The sequence below is a fragment of the Diabrotica virgifera genome, chromosome 3 (assembly GCF_917563875.1).
Source record: "Diabrotica virgifera virgifera chromosome 3, PGI_DIABVI_V3a".
NCBI classification, from domain to species: domain Eukaryota; kingdom Metazoa; phylum Arthropoda; class Insecta; order Coleoptera; family Chrysomelidae; genus Diabrotica; species Diabrotica virgifera.
Window position 1 is genome coordinate 176,052,676 of NC_065445.1, and position 26,714 is coordinate 176,079,389.

At 32.8% G+C, this 26,714-nt stretch overlaps 1 protein-coding gene across 1 annotated transcript in view; it reads right to left on the reverse strand.

Annotated features, from left to right (window-relative positions):
• LOC114339427 (tyrosine-protein kinase transmembrane receptor Ror-like) overlaps positions 1-26,714 on the reverse strand; it is a 294,108-nt gene that overhangs the window by 160,763 nt on the left and 106,631 nt on the right. The window contains exon 5 of the mRNA XM_050647610.1: positions 23,912-24,074. Coding sequence (XP_050503567.1) covers positions 23,912-24,074 — 163 coding nt within the window. The remainder of the gene's footprint in view (positions 1-23,911; positions 24,075-26,714) is intronic.

Below are 26,714 nucleotides of genomic sequence, written 5' to 3' on the forward strand. Positions count from 1 at the left end.
AATATTCGTTTAAATTTCACCGGCTTCTGCAGTTATAATCTATCCCAAGAAAGCTTTTATTTTACCAAGTTATTTAATTATTGATAAATAATTAATTGCCCAAAAAATTTATTTGAAAATTAGAGATTTTGTTGGGAAAACCCGCATTTTCCGAGGAAAATTTTCGTCGGAGCAAATCAGGAAAGACATGCCTCTATGTAGAATTAAATTGGGGCGAATTTTTAGTTAAGTGTTTTTGGTGTAAAGTTAGAATCTTCGGAGTTAGACCAATAATTGAAAAAAACACGATTTGGGGGCGCCATTTTGTTAATAAAAAAAGTAGCACACTATCTGCGGACTTTGCATACCTATGTTATTAATACAGGGTGAGTCATGAGGAACTGTACATACTCCTACCTCGTATAGAGGCTCCTATGGGGAATAACAAATGACCATTAAAAAGTGTCTGCTCCCATTGTTTAATAATATACAGGGTGAGTTTCGCATTTTGACAGAAATTTGTATTCGTCATAATTTTTGAACGGTCAGATCGATGTGTGTCTTATTTTAGCCAATCGTTACACTATTACCACCTAATCAACTAATTTATTCAAACTAGAAAAAAATCAGGTCCGGCTTTAAAAAAATTAGTTCGTTTGGGTCTTAGAAAAAATTTCACCCTGTATACGCTGTTTGAACACTCTAATATAAATTTTACAAATAAGACAAATAGGCAATTAAAATGGCATATTTATTTTTTCCCCACATGATTACTTAATTTTTTATTAAAAAATCAAATTTGTTAAAATCGGAATTTTAACCTAAAAATGAAAAAAAAAAAATGAACTCACAGTTTAACTCGCTACAACTCTGTTCCATTTTAATATTTTTTTTTCTGAAATTTTTACAGCACATACCTCTTACCATTGTGAAGACTATGACAATTGTTGTAGACTTTCAGTCTTCTTCTTGTAAAAGCTGCAAACTTGTAAATCGCAAAAATTAGGTAGAAAAATTTAAAATTTATCAATTTGATCACGTCTGTGTTAAACTATAGTCCAAAAGAAGTGTTCAGTCTTCTTCTTGTAAAAGCTGCAAACTTGTAAATCGCAAAAATTAGGTGGAAAAATTTAAAATTTATCAATTTAATCACGTCTGTGTTAAACTATAGAGTCCAAAAGAAGTGTTATGGGAAGTTTTAGATCTAGACGTGTTATAGAAAAAAAAAAAAAAATGGTAAAACTTTTAATTTTAAGAAAAACGTTGTTTTTGTAAATTAATTTTTGTAAAAAAAGTTAATTTTTTTAAATTTATGCAAAAACTTTGCCAAACTTTTTATGCATAGTCAAATTTGATTTTTTAATAAAAAAATAAGTAATCGTGTGGGGAAAAAATAAATAAGCCATTTTAATTGCCTATTTGTCTTATTTGTAAAATTCATATTAGAGTTTTCAAAAAACGTATACAAGGTGAAATTTTTTCTAAGACCCAAACTAATTTTTTAAATCCGGGCCTGATTTTTTTCTAGTTTGAATAAATCAGTTGATTGGGTGATAAGATAAATTAAATATTTGTTCAAAAAAAATTCATTTTTGTAATAACAGCTATTTTTTTTAAATCTATGGTTCACTTTACCAAACTTTTAATTATTCATAGTCAAATTTGATTTTTTTTATAAAAAATTAAGTAATCGTGTGAGGAAAAAAATAAGTACGCCATTTTAATTGCCTATTTGTCTAATTTGTAAAAATCATATTAGAGTTTTCAAAAAGTTTATACAGGGTGAAATTTTTTCTAAGACCAAAACGAACTTATTTTTTAAATCCGGACCTGATTTTTTTCTCGTTTGAATAAATCAGTTGATTGGTGATAACATAAATTAAATATTTGTTCAAAAAAAATTAATTTTTTTAATAAAAGTTAATTTTGTTAAATCTATGGTTCACTTTACCAAACTTTTAATTCATAATCAAATTTGATTTTTTTATAAAAAATTAAGCAAACGTGTGCGGAAAAAAATATATGTTATTTTAATTCCCTATTTGTCTAATTTATAAAATTCATATTAGAGTTTTCAAAAAGCTTATACAGGGTGAAATTTTTCTTAAGACCCAAACGAACTAATTTTGTTAAAGCTGGACCTGATTTTTTCTAGTTTGAATAAATCAGTTGATTAGGTGGCAATAGTGTAACGATTGACCAAAATAAGAGACACATCGATCTGACCGTTCAAACATTATGACGAATACAATTTTCTGTCAAAATGCGAAACTCGCCATGTATCTTATAATTATTATTTTTTTCAAAATTTAAAGATTATGCAAAAAAAAGAAAAATTTATATTTTGTCGATAAAATATTAAACAAGCATCTCATCTTTAAAATCTTTATAAGTTTGATCAATATATCATGATTATTTTGGTTATTATTGCGATCGTAAATTGTTAATTAACAATTGAATTGCTGCTAAAATATTCGCTTAATTTTCACCGGCTTCTGGAATTACAATCTACACCAAGAAAGCTTTGATGTCACCAAGTTATTTAATTATTGATTAATAATTACTTACCTAAAACTTCATTTGAAAATTAGAGATTTTGTTGGGAAAACCCGCATTTTCCAAGGAAAATTTTCGTCGGAGCAAACCGGGAAAAACATATCTCTATGCAGAATTTAATTGCGGTGAATTTTTATTTGAGTGTTTTTGTTGTAAAGTTAAAATCTTCGGAGTTATAGAGCAATTATTGAAAAAAATACGATTTGTCGGCGCCATTTTGTTTATAAAAAAAGTAGCACACTATCTGCGGACTTTGCATACCTATATTATTAATATATAGGATCTTATAATTCGATTCCAGCAATAAAATTGCTGGTAAATAACTTTTCCATGAATTTTGCTAATAAGCCCAGAGTATTAAATAAACTATGCAATGTATTCTTTTTGTATCAATCAACTTAATTTAAAAATTGTTTTTGGACACCCTGTATAAATAAGTATGTTAATGTTTATATTACTGAATAGAGAATTGAATTGCCTTTCAAATGAGCTATCACACGATCCCTATTCTTATTGAAAAAATCATCGATTCTGTCATCACGTCGAGACGGATGACGTCACTAGTAGGATATATATGCCCAAAAAATCATAAATTAAAATCAAAAATCGACCTGTTTCGGTAATTTCTAATAATGTTGTTTATTTAGTTAATAATGAATTTTTGCGTTACTTTATGGACGCACTGTATATGAGTAATTATATCTGTACTTATAAATAAATCAAAATAAAAAAATATTTATTTGTCTTTTATTCATTGGAGTTTTGTTTTAAATTTTGTTTTATTTGTTTGTCGGGTTAGGATCAAAGACGCATTCTTAAGTATGCTAGGTTTATTGCAGTTTCGACATTTCTATTTGAATACAATAAATTGAAATATACAATACTTACAATAATATTAAGTGCAATAAAAACTGAGGCACCATAATTTTAATAGAAGTCTTATCATTTAATAGCTGCCTAAATCAATGAGGGTTTGTAGTGTAGCGTATCAAGGGCTAACCGATTTCAGCACTCTGGTGCCGTAGTATAGTAGCATTTGTAAATGCTTCCCGTAAACCATGCCCTGTTGCGGCTTCGTCTGACCCGTGCGAAAAGTGAGCTAGAGATATCATCGGAAGAGGTAAAATTTACTATTCTGAAATTCACATTCAGATGGCACCGTTTGTACAGAGATATGCCTATGCTTTCTATATGTCAGAAAAAACTATATAATGTTGTCAAATTTTTAATCGTACGTTTATGGGCCTGCTCCTATAAAAAATTATAATTTGGGAAATATTTATGAAGGGAAACTTACTACACATTTGTAAACATTTTTTTTTAATTATATTGTTTTTCTGTTGGAAAGTTTTATTTCCTAAATCTGGTCTTTTCGGAATTTTACCTTCTCTTCAAAATTGTTTGCAATTCGTAGAAATAAAATAATTATTTTTTGTATAATCCCTTTTTGTTCTAAATATCCTTTTAATGACACCAAATTTTCTCAACCTGAATTTACAGTTACAGATATTAAAAAATACTTAATTTGGAATTAAAGAAAATATTATTATTAATACACAGAATGTAACAGAAAAGTTGAGTTCTATGTAAAACGATAATTAGCTTCTATTGTATATACATAAAATATTTGATGATATCTCTAAATTAAAACTATTGCCAGCACCTTTAGCCATGAAGTATAATTTAGGTGGATCGCAAAATTTTGAAAAATCTTTAAGAACATCTTTAAAGTTAGCCAAAGATTAACTTAAATTAATTTCGGCCGTAACTAATAATGAAGATGGTCTATTAAACAAAATGTTACAAGAAAAAGTAGAAACTAAAGACATTGATAGAATAATCATAATATATTTAATATTAAGTGCTGGTGATACTACTGCATACACGATGTCATGGTTATTGTTTCTGCTGTCAAAACATCAAAATGTTCAAAAATAATTAATTGATCAAGTGAGATCTGGCCCTAAGACTTCTTATTCGAGGAATGTTATTAGAGAAACTTTAGGGTTGTACCTGGTAGCGCCATTTTTAAATAGGATACTTCCTGAGACCACAACAATAAGCGGTTATGAAATTTATAAGAATACTATTAAGCTGGCTACACATTATGCACGATTCGCGATTCGTGATGTGCGATTCGCGATTCGTGGGCAGTGCACGCATAGTGTGTAGCGGCTAGTTCGTTGAGTGATTCGCGATGCGCGATTCGCGGTTAGTGCACGTTAGTTCACGAATAGTGTGTAGGGTCTTGTGCGTTAAAAATCGATTAGTAAACAACATGATTCGTGTGTGCACAGTAATTCGCTCTTGGGAGCTCTAAATTAACGAATATCAAAGGCTGTGCATCAAAACAAATCGCAGATTCACCGAAATTCACCGAAGTGTACATAGTTAAAGGTACCTTAAGCTAGCATGGCCACATGAGCAAAACCCAATTTAACCTGTGCCAAAATTTTTCACCAATTTTTCACTAATTTCTTACCACCCTAATAATTTTTCACCCATTAACCCCACTTCAGGAAAGATGTCACGCTAGCTTAATATTCAAGCCAGCAAAATTCTCGATAAAACGGCATTGCATGAGCGGAATCCAATTTAACCTATGCAATAATTTTTCACCAATGTTAAACTAATTTATTATTACCCTAATAATTTTTCACCCCTTAACCCCGCTTCAGGAAAGATGTCACGCTAGCTTAACGTTCAAGCTAGCAAAATTCTCGATAAAACGGCATTGCATGAGCGGAATGATATTTGACCTATGCAATATTTTTTCACCCATGTCAAACTAATTTAATACCACTCTAATAATTTTTCACCCCTTAACCCCGCTTCAGGAGAGATGTCACGCTAGCTTAATATTGAAGCTAGCAAAATTCTCGAAAAAACGGCATTGCATGGGCGGAATCAAATTTAACCTGTGCAATAATTTTTCACCCATGTTAAACTAATTTATTACCATCCTAATAATTTTTCACCCCTTAACCCCGCTTCAGGAGAGATGTCACGCTAGCTTAATATTCAAGCTAGCAAAATTCTCGATAAAACGGCATTGCATGAGCGGAATCCAATTTAACCTATGCAATGATTTTTCACCCATGTTAAACTAATTTATTACAACCCTAATAATTGTTCATCCCTTAACCCCACTTCAGGAAAGATATCAGACTAGCTTAATATTCAAGCTAGCAAAATTCTCGAAAAAACGGCATTGCATGAGCGGAATCAAATTTAACCCATGCAATAATTTTTCACCCATATTAAACTAATTTATTACCACCCTAATAATTTTTCACCCCTTAACACCGCTTCAGGAGAGATGTCACGCTAGCTTAATATTCAAGCTAGCAATTCTCGATAAAACGGTATTGCATGAGCGGAATCCAATTTAACCTATGCAATAATTTTTTACCCATGTTAAACTAATTTATTACAACCCTAATAATTTTTCACCTCTTAACCCCACTTCAGGAAAGATATCAGACTAGCTTAATATTCAAGCTAGCAAAATTCTCGAAAAAACGGCATTGCATGAGCGGAATCCAATTTAACCTATGCAATAATTTTTCACCCATATTAAATTAATTTATTACCACCCTAATAATTTTTCACCCCTTAACCCCACTTCAGGAGAGATATCAGACTAGCTTAATATTCAAGCTAGCAAAATTCTCGAAAAAACGGCATTGCATGAGCGGAATCAAATTTAACCTATGCAAAATAATTTTAGGCTTTGTCAACATTGTTTAAATAATAATTAAACGCCATGTTTAAAATTTCTGAAAACATTTTACATAATGCCCTAAAAAGGTTTGGTCGGAGGTTCCAAGGAGGTTTTGGACGACCGTCCCAAGGAGGTTTTAGTCGGTACGTCCCGAGGATGTCCCAGGACCTGAAACGTACGTCCTCAGGACGTACGAATGTCCTAGTGGTACATCCCAGGTACGTCCCAGGGATGTACTTGTGCTGTTTGGGAAATTTTATTTTTAACTTGAATTGTGGCTTATTTACAAATAAAATAGTACATTTCTTTATACCTACTATATTTATAAGTAAAATAAGAATCAATAATTACAATAATTTGTAAAATTCATATTATAGTTTTCAAAAAGCGTATACAGGGTGAAATTTTTTCTAAGACCAAAACGAACAAATTTTTTAAATCCGGGCCTGATTTTTTTTTTAGTTTGAATAAATCAGTCGATTGGGTGGTAAAATAAATTAAATATTTGTTTAAAATAAATTAATTTTTGTAATAAAAGTTAATTTTTTTAAATCTATGGTTCACTTTACCAACCTTTTAATTCATAGTCAAATTTGATTTTTTTATAAAAAATTAAGTAATCGTGTGGGGAAAAATAAATATGCCATTTTAATTGCCTATTGGTCTAATTTGTAAAATTCATATTAGAGTTTTCAAAAAGCGTATACAGGGTGAAATTTTTTCTAAGACACAAACGAACTAATTTTTTAAAGCCGGACCTGATTTTTTTCTAGTCTGAATCGATCTGACCGTTCGAAAATTATGACGAATACAAATTTCTGTCAAAATGCGAAACTCGCCCTGTATATTATTAAACAATGGAAGCAGACACTTCTTAATGGTCATTTGGTATTCCCCATAGGCGCCTCTATACGAAGTAGGAGCATGTACAGTTCCTCACGACTCATGACTCACCCTGTATAGGGTGGAAGGCACTTATGGAACAAAATTATTTCTGTCCTTGTTTTAAACAATTTAAAAAAACGCCAAGACCCGTCCATTTTTAAACATAAATATACGCATTTTAAACCTAAATTTGATTGTATAGGGTGATTCACGCAAGTCTAGACTAGCATAGTCCATAAGCTTTATTTTTAATGAAACACCCTATATATTTTTATACTTTTAAAAGTTGCTTAACAACCTGATTTCATCGAACTACATCATGTATGGTATATTATGAATAATACAGGGTGAAATTTTGAAATTATAATGTGTGGAAACCACTTATGGAAAAAAATGTTTGTGTCCTTATTTTAAAAAATTATACCAAATTGTTCTATATGGTCCACATATTGTTCATTTTGAGCGTCCGGTTTGGTGGGCGGGGAAAGATGAGGAAGATGGGGGAGAAGTCGGTAAATTAGTAGTTTTTTACGTTTTTCGTCAATATTTTTAAATCTATGCTTTAGGATAAACAATGTTCTATACAAAAATGTTCTACATAAAATTTAACAAAATTTCATAAAAAAAGGTCCTATACATAATTGTTATAAAATCAACGGTTCTGGAGTTACGGAGGGTGAAAAGTGGAGGTGATGATGATTTTGGGTGGTGAGGTTGACGTTTTTCAAGGGCTTATCACTAACATACCATCGGCCACTAAAATAGCAAATTTTATTTACAAAACACAATGCCGTTAAAGACAAATTCTTTCTTCAGTAATAATACCTATTATAAACAATTCCGCTCACGAGGTGCCATTTTTTGGAATTCTGCTGGCTTGAATATTAATCTAGCGGAAGATCTCCCCTGGAGTGGGGTTAAGAGGTGAAAAATTATTAGGGTGGTAATAAATTAGTTTACCATGGGTGAAAAATTATTGCATAGGTTAAATTGGATTCCGCTCATGCAATGCCGTTTTATCGAGAATATTGCTAGCTTAAATATTAAGCTAGCCTGAAATCTCTCCTGAAGTGGGGTTAAAGGGTGAAAAATTATTAGGGTGGTCATAAATTAGTTTAACATGGGTGAAAAATTATTGCATAGGTTAAATTGGATTCCGCTCATGCAATGCCGTTTTTTCGAGAATTTTGCTAGCTTGAATATTAAGCTAGCGTAACATCTCTCCTGAAGTGGGGTTAGGGGGTGAAAAATTATTAGGGTCGTAATAAATTAGTTTAACATGAGTGAAAAATTATTGCATAGGTTAAATTGTATTCCGTTCATGCAATACCGTTTTATCGAGAATTTTGCTAGCTTGAATATTAAGCTAGCGTGACATCTCTCCTGAAGCGGGGTTAAGGGGTGAACAATTATTGGGGTGGTAATAAATTAGTTTAACATGGGTGAAAAATTATTGCATAGGTTAAATTGGATTCCGCTCATGCAATACCGTTTTATCGAGAATTTTGCTAGCTTGAATATTAAGCTAGCGTGACATCTCTCCTGAAGCGGAGTTAAGGGGTGAACAATTATTGGGAAGGTAATAAATTAGTTTAATATGGGTGAAAAATTATTGCATAGGTTAAATTGGATTCCGCTCATGCAATACCGTTTTATCGAGAATTGCTAGCTTGAATATTAAGCTAGCGTGACATCTCTCCTGAAGCGGTGTTAAGGGGTGAAAAATTATTAGGGTGGTAATAAATTAGTTTAATATGGGTGAAAAATTATTGCATGGGTTAAATTTGATTCCGCTCATGCAATGCCGTTTTTTCGAGAATTTTGCTAGCTTGAATGTTAAGCTAGCGTGACATCTCTCCTGAAGCGGGGTTAAGGGCTGAAAAATTATTAGGGTGGTAATAAATTAGTGAAAAATTGGTGAAAAATTACGGCATAGGTTAAATTGGGTTTTGCTCATGTGGCCATGCTAGCTTAAGGTACCTCATAGTTAATGCGTCCATAACCTACGTTAATAATTTAGAACGACCACACGTCTAGATTTTGGCGGGAGAGTACCGTTTTTTAGTGGAATGTCCCGCGTCCCACCGATTCTTAAAAATGTTCCGCTTTTTAGAAAATATCTGTAGATCTTATTTTAAATGTACTTTAAAAATATATTATTTATTATTTATTAAGTATTATGGTGAATATAAAGAAATAAAAGGTACATAAAAACGCATAAAATTCATGCAGAATAAACTAAATTAGAGAATGTACCGAGATTTACGAAGATTTACTGGATGGTGTTTTATGGTACGGTGTGATAAATGCAATGCTGAATGTTTGGTCTGATATGGTGCAAAAAACCATGTTACTAAACATTTAGCGACAAAGGGGCACAAAAGATTTTTAGTGACGCGCAGCTTCTTCGTTTAAAATGGAACAATTTTTTCGCAATGCTAGCAAACACTGCTAGCATTAGCGAAAGGACTATTTGCTTTCCACGACATAATCAAAGTTTCAGATGAATGGATTATACGTCTTAAATGATCAAAACTTTATACGACAAAAAATTTGGATATACAAGGACAAAAACCGAAGCAGTTATATGTTTTTTCACCATATTCGTTTTCACGATATTATGATGCCATATCTTGCAATTGGCGTTTTCACCATATATATTCTGATGCTTCCAACCACAAAGATTTAAAAAATTTTCCGACAATTGTAGATTTTTTTATCCAGAAACGGGAATTAAAATTAGAATATTAGATTTTGTTTCATTGTCGAATGAAATTTCAAAAATAATTTTTGACTCAATAAGTACTATTTTAAAAAAGAATAATTTGAACAATAAAATTATTGCTTTTTATGCAGGTAAAATTAACGCAAAGTTCGGTGGAAAAGCTACAAAAGGCATCAATAACATTTTTTCGAAACTTTACGAACATTTGAACCAAAACAATGTTGGAGTAGGTTGTGCAGCGCACATTCTGCATAATACAGTACTATTCCAACTACATCGACGTACCTGCTTCCAATTGATGTTTAAAATATTGAACATAATGTACTGTGCGTTTTAAAAGGTTGAAGGATTTTTGTGAAAGCGCAGAAATCGAATATAAAAGAATTCTTGGTGATAGCAAAGCAGGCTCTTTTGCCAGCTGTAGAAAATATTTAAAGAACTGCCCAAGTATATTGCAGCTCTTTTTTGAAAATGGCTTATCACAAAGGCTTCAGTTCATACACAACCAAGCTACATTATTTCACATTGCCGTGAAAAAAAGGGGGAAAATTTCAATTAAGAAAGGGTCATGAAATCAATAATTACGAGAGAGAATAATTGATAACGATTACTTTCCTTTAATTATTCGAAAACACATCAGTGGTTGAAAGGACAAGGTCCCACTAAACTACTTGAAATGTGTTGAAGAATGGGCAGTTCAATTCAAAGATATTAAAAATTTTTCCCATCCCATCTGAGGTCTTCCTCTTGCTCTCTTTCTTGTCCATGGTCTCCATTGTTGTATCGTGGTATTCCACCTTTTGTCCGTTTGTCTGGCGTTATGACCTGCGAAGCTCCATTTTAGCCTGGCAGGCGCGGATTCAAGGGGGATCAATGGAGTCAATTGCCCCTTCCTTGAGACCTCGCCTGGTGTCTACTAACACTGTTTTTAAGAAAGAGATTACGATTGAACATAAATAGTGAATTTTGTGTCCTGTTGATAACTGAATAAATGAAACATAATTATATCAGAATTCCTTGGAATCGAAAATTATTAAAAGTCTTTGGAACATAATAAATGAATAAGTTCCACAATAAATCTATTCAATTGCCATCTATTTAATTCAATGCCAGAGACCAGATAAAAATAGTAATTGCCGGTGCTATGTTATGGTAATTTGATCATTTAATAAAACCCCCCAATTAAGAACCGCTTTTAGAAGGATGTCCAAAGTATTATGTAACAGAGACCTAAAATTTGCATTAAGGATCCGACTACTTCACTGCTACGTGTCTTACTGTATGGTGTCGAGTCTTGGACTGTGAATAAAATCGAACTAAATCGCCTTGAGGCTCTCGAAATGTGGTGCAAGAGAAGAATTTTAAGAGTTTATTGGATGGAGAAGATTCGAAACTACACAATACTAGAATGTCTCAGCAAGGCTACTGCGATTATAAAAAGCATCAAGAAGAGATAGCTGGATTATTTTTGACATTTAATGAGAGGTCCTAAATATAGGTTGCTACAAAATATTATTCAAGTCATGATACTATAAATAACAAGATAGTATCTTCCCGTAGCGCAAATACGTCCGAGTTCGCGCATCGCATGACGTAACTGGAGACCGGAATTTGAATTCTTGTTGTTAGCTTATAGTCCAGGCTGTATCGTCGCCCCCGTTAGGTAACATATTCCGATTCGATTTTGTTGCACAAACTCACTTAAAAAGAGTTCCTTATAACAAATATACAGAGTGCCGGGAGGTGCCGCGGTCGGAAAATTGTTTAAACAATTTTTTTAAACAAATTCAAAAAATCAATTTTTCACTTCAAAAAATCAATTTTTTCACTTTGAAAAATCAATTTTTTTCACTTTAAAAAATCAATTTTTTCACTTCGTATATATTTTTTTTGATTCTTTGGATCATTATGAGCTAAAAAGGTCTCTTGTAATTTTTCTCTAAAATTGACTGTTGTTGAGTTATACTCGATTTAAAATGGCCATTTTCAAGGCTTAATAACTCGATTAAAAATTATTATTATGAAAGTCAAAAAGTGACTGAATCTAAGTTGAAAGCCGCTGCTACAGGATTCTGAAGAAATTTTGTCATTATTTCATTACTGAGCTGTTATTTTTAATTGTTAACCATGAGCGCTAAGTAAGGCAAGTGAGATGCACCATTAGACGGCCGGAATGGTGCATCTCTTTCGCACTCACTATTGACGGCCGCCTATACGTAGTTAGCGCTCTTTGTTAATAATTAAAAATAACAGCTTAGTAATAAAATAATGACAAAAATTTTTTCAGGCTTTTGTAGGGTGGACTTTAAACTTTGATTTGGTCAGTTTCTACCTTTCATAGTATAGTTTTCATAGTTTTTCAAATATTAAATCGCGTATAACTCGACAAAAATAAATTTTAGAGAAAAATCACAAGATACCTTTTTTGCTTACAGACCTGGATCCCGCTTACCAAAAAAAAGTTGATTAATAGCAAGCTGAAAAGTTGTTAATAGCTTAACGATGTCTAGTCGGACAAACTTTGATGTATGGGAACACTGGAACAGGAGAAGTTTTAATTGTGAAACAGTTTAAAAATTTGGAACGTCAGATTACGAAAACGTAGCATGTGTTTTGTCGGACACAACTTACAATTGATTTGTTGCCATTTCATTAAACCCTCATGCAAAAATCAGACTGGTGTTTATCACCAACTGGTCATTATAATGAGTGGAACAAGAAGAATATGTCAAATGACAGAAATAATGTTGGTTAGTAATAGCAGTCTGATCTATGCATGAGAGTTTAATGAAAGGGAACAAATCAATTGTATGTTCTGTCCGACAAAATACATGGGACGTTTTCGTAATCTGACGTTCCAAATTTTTAAACTGTTCCACAATTAAAACTTCCCCTGTTCCAGTGTTCCAGTACATCAAAGTCTGTCCGACTAGACACCGTTAAGCTATTAACAGATTTTCAGCTTGCTGTTAATCAACTTTTTTTTATACGCGGGATCCAGGTCTATTATAATGATCCAAAAAATCTAAGAAAATTGAACGAATCGACAAAAATTAATGTTTTGAATTTGTTTAAAAAAATTGTTTAAACAATTTCCTGACCGCGGCACCTCCTGGCACTCTGCGGATTTGTTATAAGGAACTCATTTTTAGTAAGTTTACCTAATTTTATAATTTACTAGTTTTAATAATTTACCTAACGAGGGCGACCATACAGTCTGGACTATACAACCGCGAGCACTTCAAACTAATCGGAAATCATTCGGTCATTACGAACCATTACGAACTTGGGTCTCCAGTTAGGTCACGACTCCCTTCTTTTCGAGATGCGCAATATATTATCTTGTTATTTATAGTATTATGATTCAAGTGAAAATAGCAGGAAAACGCAGTCCAGGACGAAGAAGAACTTTATGGCTAATTTAAGGCGGCAATAAATAAAATTAAGATACATATATGATGGTAACCAACTTTCTGAAAGGACATGGTACATAAAGAATAAGAAAATAACAGCCCATTCCGAAAAAGAATCCTGCGTACGTCATCATAATATCAATACAAAAATCATAATTTTGTTTAAATAAAAAATGTAATTTGATTAAAAATCATGATGTTTAAATTATTATTTTTATAGTTACCGATTAATAACAAATACATATTTACTAAATTACTATGAACTACAACAAACTGGACGAACAGCGCATAGTGTGTAGCGAGCTGATATCGAATTACGACGAATCACGAATCGCGAATCGTGTATGTGTAGCCAGCTTTATGGTTATGTCGATTCATACAAGTAGGCTGGATAAAAAGTATTTTAAAAACCCAGAGCTCTTCCTTCCTGAACGGTAGAGCAGAGATAAAGGAAGTGATTTATCTCTACAAGCTAGTTTACCATTCGGTATTGGATCTAGATCTTGCATACGCAGGAAAATCGCAGTTAAAAATGACTATTTCTAAGATAGTCCAAAAGTTTGAATTTATTATTATTAACGAATCAGAAATTGTGGACATTTTGAAAATGATTACAATTCCATCCAAACCTCTAAGGCTTATTTTTAATAAAATAAATTAGGTAGTTTGAATGACCCTATTTATCTTTAAACATTTTTATAACCTTTTAAAAAAAGGTTATAAAAATGTCTCTGGCAGCTGCTGGGTCGATTGACAGTGTCGGTCCCAAGCCCGGATAGAGGAGGACGATTTGAGCCAGGAAAGGAATCCGTCAATAAAAACCTTCTGAAATACATTGAGAAGAGTACTTTTGAAGTGTGTAAAACATATAAATCCTAGCTGAGCGCGTTCGGCTTATAAAGCCATCTTTAGAGCGATAGTCAATAATTTCAAAATACCGCTATGAAGAGAGAGGGATCACATGTAAGATTTATAAAACTTCTACTTCTTACGCAGTTTTTTAATGGTAGAAAAACTTTGTCTGACTTTTGGAAAAAAATTGTCTAATGTCGAGTTGCGAAGTTGTAACTTACTTAATACGTTTTCCATCTTTTGTGCTATTTTGCCGGTTGTTAGCACGCTCATCACTGTATAGTTTTTTTCGTTAGATGTCCACAAAAAGTTAAGGTGTTCACAAAAATCCGTCCGAAAATATGTCATTTGTTAATGAAAATTTTGGCAAATTTTCAACAACGAACAATTCAAAAAGTATCGAATTTTCGAAAAAAAAAATATATAACAGGTTTTGCTTAGAATTATTATTCTCTATCCACTCCCGTGGTTATTTTGACCAAAAATTTTTCCATCCCCGAGAAGGGGTGGGAACCACTCCCAAGATAAAACCGCTATAGGATATAAAGTAGACTTTGTTAGGCTGTTATCTACTTACAGTAAAAATATCAAATTGATGAAGTGGGATGGAACTTGGAGCTAAATACCCTTACTGACTGCACTAAGATGGTAACAGTCCTTTGGCCCCCCATTAAAATATTACCTCCCTCAATGAGACTTTTTGAATTCAGTTATTGATGTCGAGTTGGACATCTTTTCCATTTCGAAAAAGTTTCGGGAGGGGGCGTTTCGTAAATATAGAGGATTCCAATCTGTGGTGCGTCCAATAACTGGAGTAGGTACCCTTAAAAACTTGTCGGACAATATTACCAGTTAATTGTTAATATTTTTATTAAACAATTCTGCAAATATCATCTGTGAGGATATAAATTTTATGACTCTTTATGATGCGTGCGCCTTTCTTATGGGGGCGTACTATGGAGTCATAAATGATGATTTTTTTGCAGGATAGTTTGATGAAAATACTTACAATTTACTGGTAATGTCCGAAAATTTTTATGAGTACCCAGTTGTCGGACGCATCAAAATTCAGAAACTTCTATATTTACGAAACGCCTCCTTTCCGAAAATTTATCGAAATAGAAAAGTTGTCCGACTCGACATGAAAACTGAATAAAAAAAGTCCAATGAGGGAGGTAATAATTCTTTAATGATAGACTGAAGGACTATAGTTAGTGCGGGCTGTATCGTTGCCCCCGTTAGGTAAATTATTCTGATCCGGTTTTTTGCACAAATTTTCTCAAAAAGAGGTTCTTATAACAAATCCACAGCGTGCCAGGCGGTACCGTGGTCTAAAAATTGTTTAAACAATTTTTTTAAACAAATTCACAAAAATAATTTTTTCACTTGGAACAAATTTTTTAGATCATCTGGGTTATTCTGAACAAAAACGTCTCGTGCGATTTTTCTCTAAAATTGATTGTTGTCGAGTTATATGCGATTTAAAATTTGAAAAACGCTAATATAGCCATTTTTAAGGCTTAATAACTCGGTTAAAAATTATAATTATGAAAGTCAGGGAATAACCAAATCAATGTTTAAAGCCCCCACCCCCTCAAAAATCCTGAAGTAATTTTTGTCATTATTTTATTACTAACCTGTTATTTTTAATTATTAATAATGAGCGCTAAGCACGTATTAGGTGGCCATCCAGTGGTGAATCGCACTCGCACTCCCATTTACCGCCTGAATACGCTCTTAGCGGACATTGTTATTAATTAAAAATAGCAGGTTAGTAATAAAATATTGACAAAAATTTCTTCAGGATCTTGTAGGAGGCTTTAAACTTTGAATGGGTCACTGTCTGACTTACATAATAATAATTTTTAACCGAGTTATTAAGTATTGAAAATGGTCCTTTCGCATTTTTCAAATTTTACATCGCGTATAACTCGCCAAAAATAAATCTTAGAGAAAAACACAAGAGACCTTTTTTGCTTCGAATGATCGAAAAAAAGTGATCGAAAAAAAATTGTCCGGAGTGAAAAAATAGTTTTTGTGAATTTGTTAAAAAATATATTTAAAGAATTTTTAACAATGGTACCGTCCGGAACCCTGTGGATTTGTTATAAGAACCTCTTTTTGAGTAAGTTTGTGCAAAAAAAATCGAATCGGAATAATTTACCTAACGGGGGCGACGATAAAGCCTGGACTAAATCCGTCTCTGCCAGGAACAACAAATTGATTTTTTCCCTTTCATCTATTTTACGATTTTTTTAGGATACGGTACAATTTTTACCATAACATTTTTTTTCGCAACGCTTACGACAAATGAGTAATTGTGAAATTATTTTAAATTAAGTTTAAAAACTGTTTTATAATCAATACGCCTATCGGCCAATTATTACTCTATTTATTTCGAAAAATACTAAAAAAAATATTTTGTGAAGCTTTTGATTTGTTAATTGTATTTTGCTGAAAACACAAACAGATTTTTTAATTATAGAAAACAAGAATAAATCAGGCGGCATTGAAAATTTGGCCAAAATATATTTTATGGGCAAAAGTTAGTACGTATTAATGTACGTAATGTATATTAAGGGGTTAGGCGCAAAATCTTGGTTCGTTGCTATTTAAATGCATTCATTCTTTTCGAATCCTGAGAAAACTATGAAGTATTTTTGAAAAAGTTAAACGCAGAATGAAAGATGACGTTATGATGCCGAGGGCCGAAAGTCCATGCAAACTTACAGATTTTGTCGCCGCCCGACGGATTATGTACGCCGTCAGAACCGACCACGGGAGGCATCTAAACATTCCGTATATGTATTTGGCACCTATTGTTTTCTATTGGTTCTTTGCAGCACACGGTCATATTTCAACCAATAGGCGGCGAGGTGCCAAACGCATATACGGAATGTTATTCGGTGCGAAATTCATATACGGAATGTTAAATATTCGTAGACGGAAAAAGATAACTTTTTATTAGTCAGTTAAAAGGAGATTGATTTTAAAATACTTGTTAATGTTATATTAAATAAAAATAAAACAATTATAGTATTTGGAATATTATTTGGTGCGAAATTCATATGCGGAATGTTAAATATTCGTTGACTAAAAAAGACGACTTTTTATTAAGTCGGTTAAAGAAGACTGATTTAAAAAATTTTTGGTAATGTACATATATTAAAGAAAATAAAACAATTATTAAATAACATTCCATATGCTATATTTGTTTTATTTTTATTTAATAATACATTAACAAAATATTTTAGAATCAATCTCATTTTAACTGACTAATAAAAAGTTATCTTTTTTAGGTCTACGAATATTTAACATTCCGTATATGAATTTCGCACCAAATAACATTCCGTATATGCGTTTGGCACCTCGCCGCGTATTGGTTGCAATATGACCGCGTGCCGCAAGGAACCAGTATAAAACTCCTAGGTGCCAAATACATATATACGGAATGTTTAGATGCCCACGGGAGCACCTCGTGTCCAGGTTCACTACTAACGCATCTGGAGTTTCGAGGGCTTTCGGCACTAAATTGGTGCAAACAAATTTCTTGGGAATTTTTGGGGTCGCTGCAAAAACCTCCGAGTAATCTGATGATGATGATGAGTCTGATGGCGTATTCGTGTTCAGCGACTCCACAAACCTCCAAGTAAGGGCCCCTGCATACATACAACTTTTTAGTCAAACAACTGAGGCCTATAGAATCAAAACCGGTTAGATCCATGTTTTGAAATTTTGTCAGGAGGCTAAAAAAACATTAAAAATGTAAATTTTCCAAAAGTACCCGGCATTTCCCAATCAAAGAGGCATCAATATATATATCGTAAAATGTCACACTAATTTGTCATTTTTGTGCATGCCCCTTACATCTTCAGAAATTTGTACTTTTAGTTTGGATTTAGCAAAACGAGAAATTTGGATTTAGCAGGTTTTGATTCTGATAGGCTCAAGTATTTAGTCGAATCATGGAGGGTATGGCGATTTGTTCTCGACTAACTTTTTAGTTGTGTTGGGTGCTCATACATTCTATTGGAGATTTCAGTGTGTCAACTTGCCGGAGTTAATTCGTTGATAACTGATGATTGGTTGTGGAATTTTTGTTGATACTTGAGATGGACGCGACACGTAGGATAATTGATTGTGCGAATATTTGGAAGGTTGTGTCTTTAAGTAGTTAGTCAGTAGCTGTAAAATTCTTAACTCTTCTATTTTGTATTGTTGAAATACTTGTAAAATTTAAATTTTTGCATCAAGTTTTTCGTTGTCTGTGAAAACTGTGATGAATGAACTATTGACAAAAATTTTGTCCTCATCTACACCTTCCTTTAAGATATTTAACAATGATTGTTGAAATGTTGCATTTGTATTTGCCATTCTTTTTCAATTAACAGTTTGCTTGGCCAATCGAGGTGTTTCTATTTCATTTAATTCCGTATTATTGTATAACTTTTTATAGTTTGGTTAAGAAATGTATAATAAACAGCTTATCCAAAAGTTCTACTCCAAAAGTAGGTGTTAAATTTTATTAAACAAATGAACCATCTAACTCCATGGGAATTGACCTGCTTATCGATAGTTGTGCGACTTTTCAGTCAAAAGGCGATCGAGCAGGTCTTCTGATTTTTTTGTCGAGCGACTATCGAGTTGACACTATGCGCACTTCAAAAGATATTCCTATAGAGTTATGATACACAACTAAATAGCTGTTCGACTAAAAGTTGTATGTATGCGGTGGGTCTCATCATCAGCCTCTCTCAATTCACTGCTGGATATAGGCCTCCCCTGTTTGTCTCCAAAGTGTTCTATCTTGTGCTTTTTGTATCCAGTTTTTTGTTGTCTTTCGTAAGTCGTCTTGCCATCGTATTGGTGGTCTTCCTCTGCTACGTTTATCGGCTCTTGGTCTCCATTCAACTAGTTTGCGAGTCCATCTTCCGTCCTTCATTCTGGCAACGTGTCCAGCCCATTTCCATTTTAAGTTACAGCTTCTTTCAATGACGTATATGACTTTGGTCTTAGCTCGTAGATCTTCGTTTCTAATCCTGTCTCGCAGAGTGGCCACTATCATTGACCGCTCCATTCTTCTCTGCGCTACTCTTAGTTTTTGTGCGTTTTTCTTTGTGAGCGATAATGTTTCTGCACCATAGGTCATCACCGGTAGCACGCATTGGTCGAAAACTTTTTTCTTCATGTTAGTTGGAATGTCACTCTTAAAAATGTCCCTAAGAGCACCGTATGCTGCCCATCCTTGTATTATTCTTCTGGATACTTCTGTTGTTTGATTGTCCTTACCTATCTTAATTTCGTGACCCAGATATACATATTTGTCTACCAGTTCTATTTGTTCATTTTGTATTTCAAGGTGTTTACTTGGTACTAAGTTCGTCATATATTTTGTTTTTGTTATATTCATTTTTAAGCCTATTTTATGACATGCCGTACCAAGTTCTTCCAACATTTTCTTTATTTGTCCCAAATCGTCTGCGTAGCTTAGGTGGTGTAGCATCTTTCCGTCCACATTTATTCCTTTATCACCCCATTCGAGGGTTTTGATCGCGGTGGGTCTAAACTGCATCAATTGCATCAATTTAGTGCCGATAGCCCTCAAACCTCCAGATGACGTGCCTTAGCTGTGACCCTAGACACCAGCTGCTTCGGGGGTAGGTTCTTATTGCGTAGGCGTTCAACGACCCTAGAAACCCCGAGTAAAAACTGACATGTTTATGCACTTTTGGATGCATTCTATGGACTTTACCCCTTAAGTACTAACACACCGTCTCTCAGACGGCATCGCTTATTGAAAGTGGGATATTTCTCTTCCCAGAAAATTTTGAAGGTCACTCGTTTATGGTTTTTTAGGTTGGGTTGTTATTTAGTAGTATTGAATTCGGCAATTTGCGGCAGGTTGTTATTCGAAAGATATTAAGACTTAAAGTAAAGATATTCTTTAATTTGTTTTATTTTTGTCACACTTTTTTTCAAGAATAAAAAGTCACACAAACAATCCTTCCATTCTTGTTATAATGTTTTTTATTTTATAAATACAGAAAAACTAGATCAAACGCTTTCAGTAAGCCATCGAAATATTTTTTTGCATTAAAATATTTAACAAATAAAAAATAAAAATTAAAGTGTTAAACCCGTCTGTCAGGCGGTTAATTAGTGTTTACTTCACTGATTTAGGATGTTAGTACTTAAGGGTTAAAATGTAAATATTAATAATGATGCATTTCCACCCATTTTTCTATTGTAGTCTTTTTTTCTGACATCATCCTGAACACAATGCAAAAACTTGCAAGTCTCTAGGTGGTGTATTTAAAAATAGATTTATTCCGATGTTTTTAGTGCTAAATGCACTGGTCTAAATGAATGCCAATTATTTTTACACATTTCGATTGAGCGCCTCTGTAAGTATAGACAAGTATGTTTGGGGAGTATATGAATCATCGTGATCCCGTTGACTCGGGGGGTCATCAACCAACGAGTGACAAATAATTGTACGTATGAGTAACCCACTCACACAACATGGCAAGTATACGCAAGTTACTCGGCAAGTGCACAAGTCGTTTGAGTCCGGCTTAATAAAGTTATCTCGTCCGATCACCGAAGTCAAGCAGCGGTTAGTACTTGTATGGGTGAACGCGTGGAAATACCGCATGTTGTTTTCTCTTTTTTTTTGTTTAATTTTTGATATCATTTTAATAAGGTTAATACGGAGTTATCGACAAAAAAGCCAATTAGAGAACTTTGTGGTATTTACATTTCAGTAGAATTGTTGGCAGTTTCGTTTTTTGTTAACGTATTAACATGATCTAAAATTATACTATTAAGGTGATACAGTAGCGATCAACAGGTAGCCAAAACGCGTTCCAAGATTGCGGCTGTAATTTTGAATATTTTTTCGAGATATTTGGCACACGTATTCGTAATATAATAAAGAATGGCGGTACAGAGCCCAATTTGAAAAATATATTAATATGTGGAAATTACTCTGTAATTAAATACAATATTAAAAAAACGAGCCTGTACCGCCATTAAGAAGAACAAAAACATATACTTTCTTCAAATAAACTTTTTTATCCGATGCCTAGATTTTGTGTCATTTTGGAACTACTAATGAAATAAAAAATTTTAGTAGTTCCAAAATGACACAAAATCTAGGCATCGGATAAAAAAGTTTATTTGAAGAAAGTATATTTTTTTGTTCTTCTTAATGGCGGTACAGGCTCGTTTTTTTAATATTGTATTTAATTACAGAGTAATTTCCACATATTAATATATTTTTCAAATTGGGCTCTGTACCGCCATTCTTTATTATATTACGAATACGTGTGCCAAATATCTCGAAATAATATTCAAAATTACAGCCGCAATCTTGGAATGTGTTTTCGTTACCTGTTGATTGCTACTGTTTCCTCTTAAGAGAGCGGAGTTAAGATTAAATAGGCAATTTTGAATACAATACACCGCGCCCGCAGAGAGCAAAGACAGCAACATGGATGCGGTGACCGAGCATGGCTATGGTAACGGTGCTGACGCGGTGCGGTGCTATGTGTCCCCACAGATAAACTACCTTACAGTAAAACCAATTTGTCTGCAACTGTGAGGAGAAGAGATGACAGACGTTCGTTTATGGGGTGAAAGTGACCTTGAGGTTTTTTGTCAACCCTGTTTACCTGTACTTTTTCTTTCTCGTCGTAGCACGGCCACACTCTGCCGTGTGACGGCTCGAGCTCGGTGCGGATATAGACCAGTAAGGATCTGCGAAAAAACGTCTATTTTTGGATGTGAGAGGTGGCATTCGGATTTTTGCAGATAAAGTTAGGTGACACCTTCAGTAATAATAATTGACTTATGCTCCTTCTCAAATATGCCCGGAACATTAATAAAAAAATTAAAATATTTAAAAATTTCGAAAAACATCGATTTTTTCTGCTTTATTTGCTTATAACTTTAAAACGATTCGTTTTGGAACAAAGTCGTATAGAAATAAAATAAAGATAATTGAATTTTGTATGATATACGACTGGTAAAAAATGTCTTAAGGTATTACGTTTTCTGCAATATAGCAGTAAATACAAAATAAGGGGCAAAATAAGTCTGTTGTTATTCAATATGTTTTAACCACTTTGGTGGCACTTAGAACCTTAGTAATCCGCTTATGAAATTATTTGTAACATACTTAAATCGTGTACCAAATTTCATTAAAATCGACCTAATAAATTTTGCATAATAAATTTGCAATCTAAATGTTTTTAAAAAAGTTCAAATTTTTTAAAATCTTTCTGAACAAAAAGTAGACCATTTAGAAGTTGGCTAATTTTTTTACATATAAAGAGGTGCTCTAACTATCTAATACACTTTACAGAATTAAAATCGGATTATTTAAGGGGCCCCAGCAATGTTTTAAATTTATAAACAATTTTTTGGCTTATAAACAAATAGCTTTATTTAATAATAAAAAAATTAATTTTTAGCAATGCAAATAATTAAAACCGGTATAGTTTGACTTAAACTTTCAAATGCTGTCAGCATAATTGCTATTTTATTTTTTAATCAAAAGTTATTCTCGTTCAAAAATTGCAAATTCTCGATTTTTTGAAAGTTCCACCGCGTTTATCTCGAAAACTATGCATCCTACGAAAAAACTTGTAAGGACATTTTTTGCTTAGAATTACCCAGGAAATACAAAAAAATGTTTTATTTTGCGAAAAATCGATATTATGTAATTCCTCAAGTTTTTTGTTTATAACAATCTTATGGACATCCGGATCAACTGTTACCCAAAAAAATTCGTATTCTACGGGTTAAAATACATAAAAAACTTGGGTAAGTCCATCTAAATAAAGGAGCTCGTAGCACCCCCTCCTGGCCACAGCACTAATTTGTTTATAAGCCAAAAAATTGTTTATGATTTGAAAACATTGCTGAGGCTGCTCAAATAATCCGACTTCAATTCTGTAAAGTGCATTAGATAGGTGGAGTACTTCTTTATATGTAAAAAATTGACAAATCTTTGTATGTTCTAGTTTTTGTTGTGCAAGATTTTAAAAAATTTTAATTTTTTTAAAAAAAGTTTAAATTGCAAAATTATTATGCAAAATCTAGTAGGTCAATTTTAATGAAATTTGGTGTACGGTTTTAGCACATTACAAGAATTTTCTAAGCGAATTAGGAAGGTTCCAAGTGTAACCTAAGTGATGGAAAATCATTGAATAAGACAGGCTTGTTTTGCCCCCTTATTTCATATTTATTGCTATTTTGAAGCAACGGTGGTAAATTAAGACATTTTTAACCAATCGCATCTGATAGAAAATTTAATTGTCTTTGTTTTATTTCTATAGGACTTTGTTCGAAACTGAATAGTTTTTAAGTTATAAGCAAAAAAGTAGAAAAAAAAAACGAAATTTTTTGAAATATTTAAATATTTTATTTTTTTATTAATGTTCCGGGCATATTTGAGAAGGAGCATAAATCAATTACTATTAACGAAGTTATCACCTAACTTAATTCGCAAAAATCTGAATGCCACCTCTCACATCCACCTAAAAACAGAACAAGTCTTGTCTAATATGTGTGTCCCGGCCTTCATCCTTTTTGGATAGAATGATGACTTGCCCAGTTTTTAGCTGTATTTTTCGTATAATTTATTTTAAAATAAATATTAGATATTTTATAATTTTGAGTATATCTTTAGAATGTTGTATCATTGATTTTTTTAAATATATTTTACCTTTTATAATTAATTGAAAATAGTCTCAAAAAAGGAGTAAATCTTACCTTTAAACACTTTTCCAAAGCATCCTTCTCCCACTTCTTTAAGAAATGACAGCGTTTCCTTTTTCAGTATTGGCACTCCTGTCGCTGAGCATGCTGAATATTGAGGATTTGGAGCGTATCTCTCTGGTACTAAAAAGCTGTGCTTCAGACTAATGGGAGATGCCTGTAAAATGGTTGATACAACTAAGGATAGTAAAAATAATATATAAAATGGTTAATTTAGCTATTTAATCCGTTCTATTATAACTGTTTTCCCAATTATTTGTTTATGAACAATAAACAAAACGTGAATGAAAATGAAAAAAATGAATCTAAAAATATAATCATATTATTATACATATAAATATAAAATTACAACAAAATTGAATATTCTCTCCTATCCTCTCAGGTATCATATCTAAAACATGAAGTTTCATTAGAAAGCTTGGAGACATGTTATGATCTTATCAAACGTAAAGTGCTTTAGGAATCTTCAGGACCACAGTCCTGTAAATTATTAACTTATACAGTGAGGACGTTTGAGTTGGAATAAGTTAATTTTCTCGAGAATGGGCGGTTATGGAGATAAATTCCGAAACGGGTCGATTTTTATTTTTGAATTATAATATTACCAGAGAACGGCAGTTCTCGTCAGTGGCGCACACACACACACCCCTACAGGCGACACTATTTATATACACGAAATTTTCGATTTTCTAAATCTGACTGAATTGAAAATTGGGCCAACTCCCATCTTAAACTTCAGGAAAAGACTCACCCATTCATATATCAACCATTCATTTTGGTTTAAGGGTGTGAACTTTACGGCCCTTCCTAATTAATCTCTGTTTTTTCGTTCTCGTCCCCAAAACTTCCAAAAACTTCGAAAATTTAAGTCCGACCTTTGCGGCTTCTAATATTACTGATCATTACCTTTCCAACTCATGTCTAATTTTAAAAATCGGTTATACTATTCAAAAGTTACCGAACTCAGAAATATGACTCAATTTCTATTTAAAAAAGGGAAAATGTATGTGGATATGTATATATGTGGAAAAGTTAAACCGATCTGAATTTTTTTTTTCTGTGTTCGAAGGGGGGGTCAGGGCCGGTTCAGAACCGGTGTAGTTTTTAAATTTTGACCAGCCATAAGCCAGTTATAGGACTTGGTAAGTACAAAATGGCATATTTTTGGGGGTATATATCTTCGGTTGAAGAAGAGACAGGAGAACCGTAAATACACCAAATCAATAGTGTTGAGTTATGATTTCAAATTGTGTTTAATCCGTCAGGATCAGACATACACACAGCTCAGTATATCCCAAAAACTGAAAAACAAACTTTGAAAATTTTGGTTTTTCGACAATTACTCAAAATTTCAACCTACGAATTGCGCCAATAACTGAGCGTTTGTAAAAGAACTCTAGACGAATCTAACGGTGTATACCTCATATCCGGGAAAATTCGAATTTTTAAGTTATAGGCTTCATAAATATGATCAAATCTATTTCCTATGGGAAAAACGGTTTTTCAAGCTCAATAATTCCTGTAATAGCTTTAGTTATCATACTTGACCTTAGATGCATCAGATATTACTTGTCAATACGTTTCAAACTCATGTTTAGTGATCAAAATCGGTTAAGCCGTTTATAAGTTATTAAGCTACAAAAGTATAATCCAATTAAATATTATCCCCGAAATGGTTTATGTAGTTGTAGTGGTTACGACGCTAAATTTGATCTGGCAACGGGCAATCCGAGTATATTTTCCGACCATGACAATATTTTTTTCAATATATTTCGAATAGAAAAAAATCTAGTGTACATTCGATGGACACTAAATAATTTGGGAGATAATGCGACAAAGGCGACCATTTATAAAGCTTAACGTGTAATCGAGAAACATTGTATTCAACTTCATACATTTAATTTATAAATAACTTTGAAAAACTCCTAATACAAGAATAAAAAACCGCTAAACGCGGTAAAAATGAGTGGCGCATACAATATTTCAGCTACAAAAGATCTGATATGAATATTACGTGGAGCGAAAATGTATTTTCATTTTGATGCAAAACAAAATTCTAGCGTTATTTTAAAAGATTTTTCCATAATATTTGCTAAATTTGAAGTAAACGCGCCACAAAAGAGTTTCAAAATTCAAACTGTATCAAAGTTACTCTTTTGTGGCGCATTTTACTTCAAATTAAGCAAATATTATGAAAAAATCTTTTAAAATAAAACTTTTTTGTTTTGTATCAAAATGAAAATTCATTTTCGCGCCACGTAATATTCATATCAGATCTTGTGTAGCTGGAATATTGTATACGCCACTCATTTTTACGGCGTTGAGCGGTTTTTTATTCTTGTTTTGGTATATGCCATAAACTCTAACGAGAAACGAAGACCGGAGATTCCTCAGTTAATTTTAAGACAATTTAACCCAATTCACCTAGTCCGAAAATGCTTCCTAAGGGAGCTAGAGCTCTTTAAAAATGGCGCTTTGTAATTAGTTCTTTTAAAATACCTCAGGACCGCTTTTATTTAGAAAAACGAAAACTGGTACACTTATTTATCTTCCAGGTATAAATCGATTTCATCAGTTGCGAATTTATTTCGAGTAACGGTCATAGGCGTCCGTTTTGGGTAGAGTAGGCTTATTTTATCGCATAACTTTTTTGCCTCGGGAGCAGTCGTGCTCAGTTCTGTCACGTAAGTAGTCGCGCGTAGAGAAAAAATATCACAATACGAATTTAAATACGAATTTAAAACACATTTCTATTTACAATATTTTTATTTATTTGCCATGCTAAAAATATCTATTT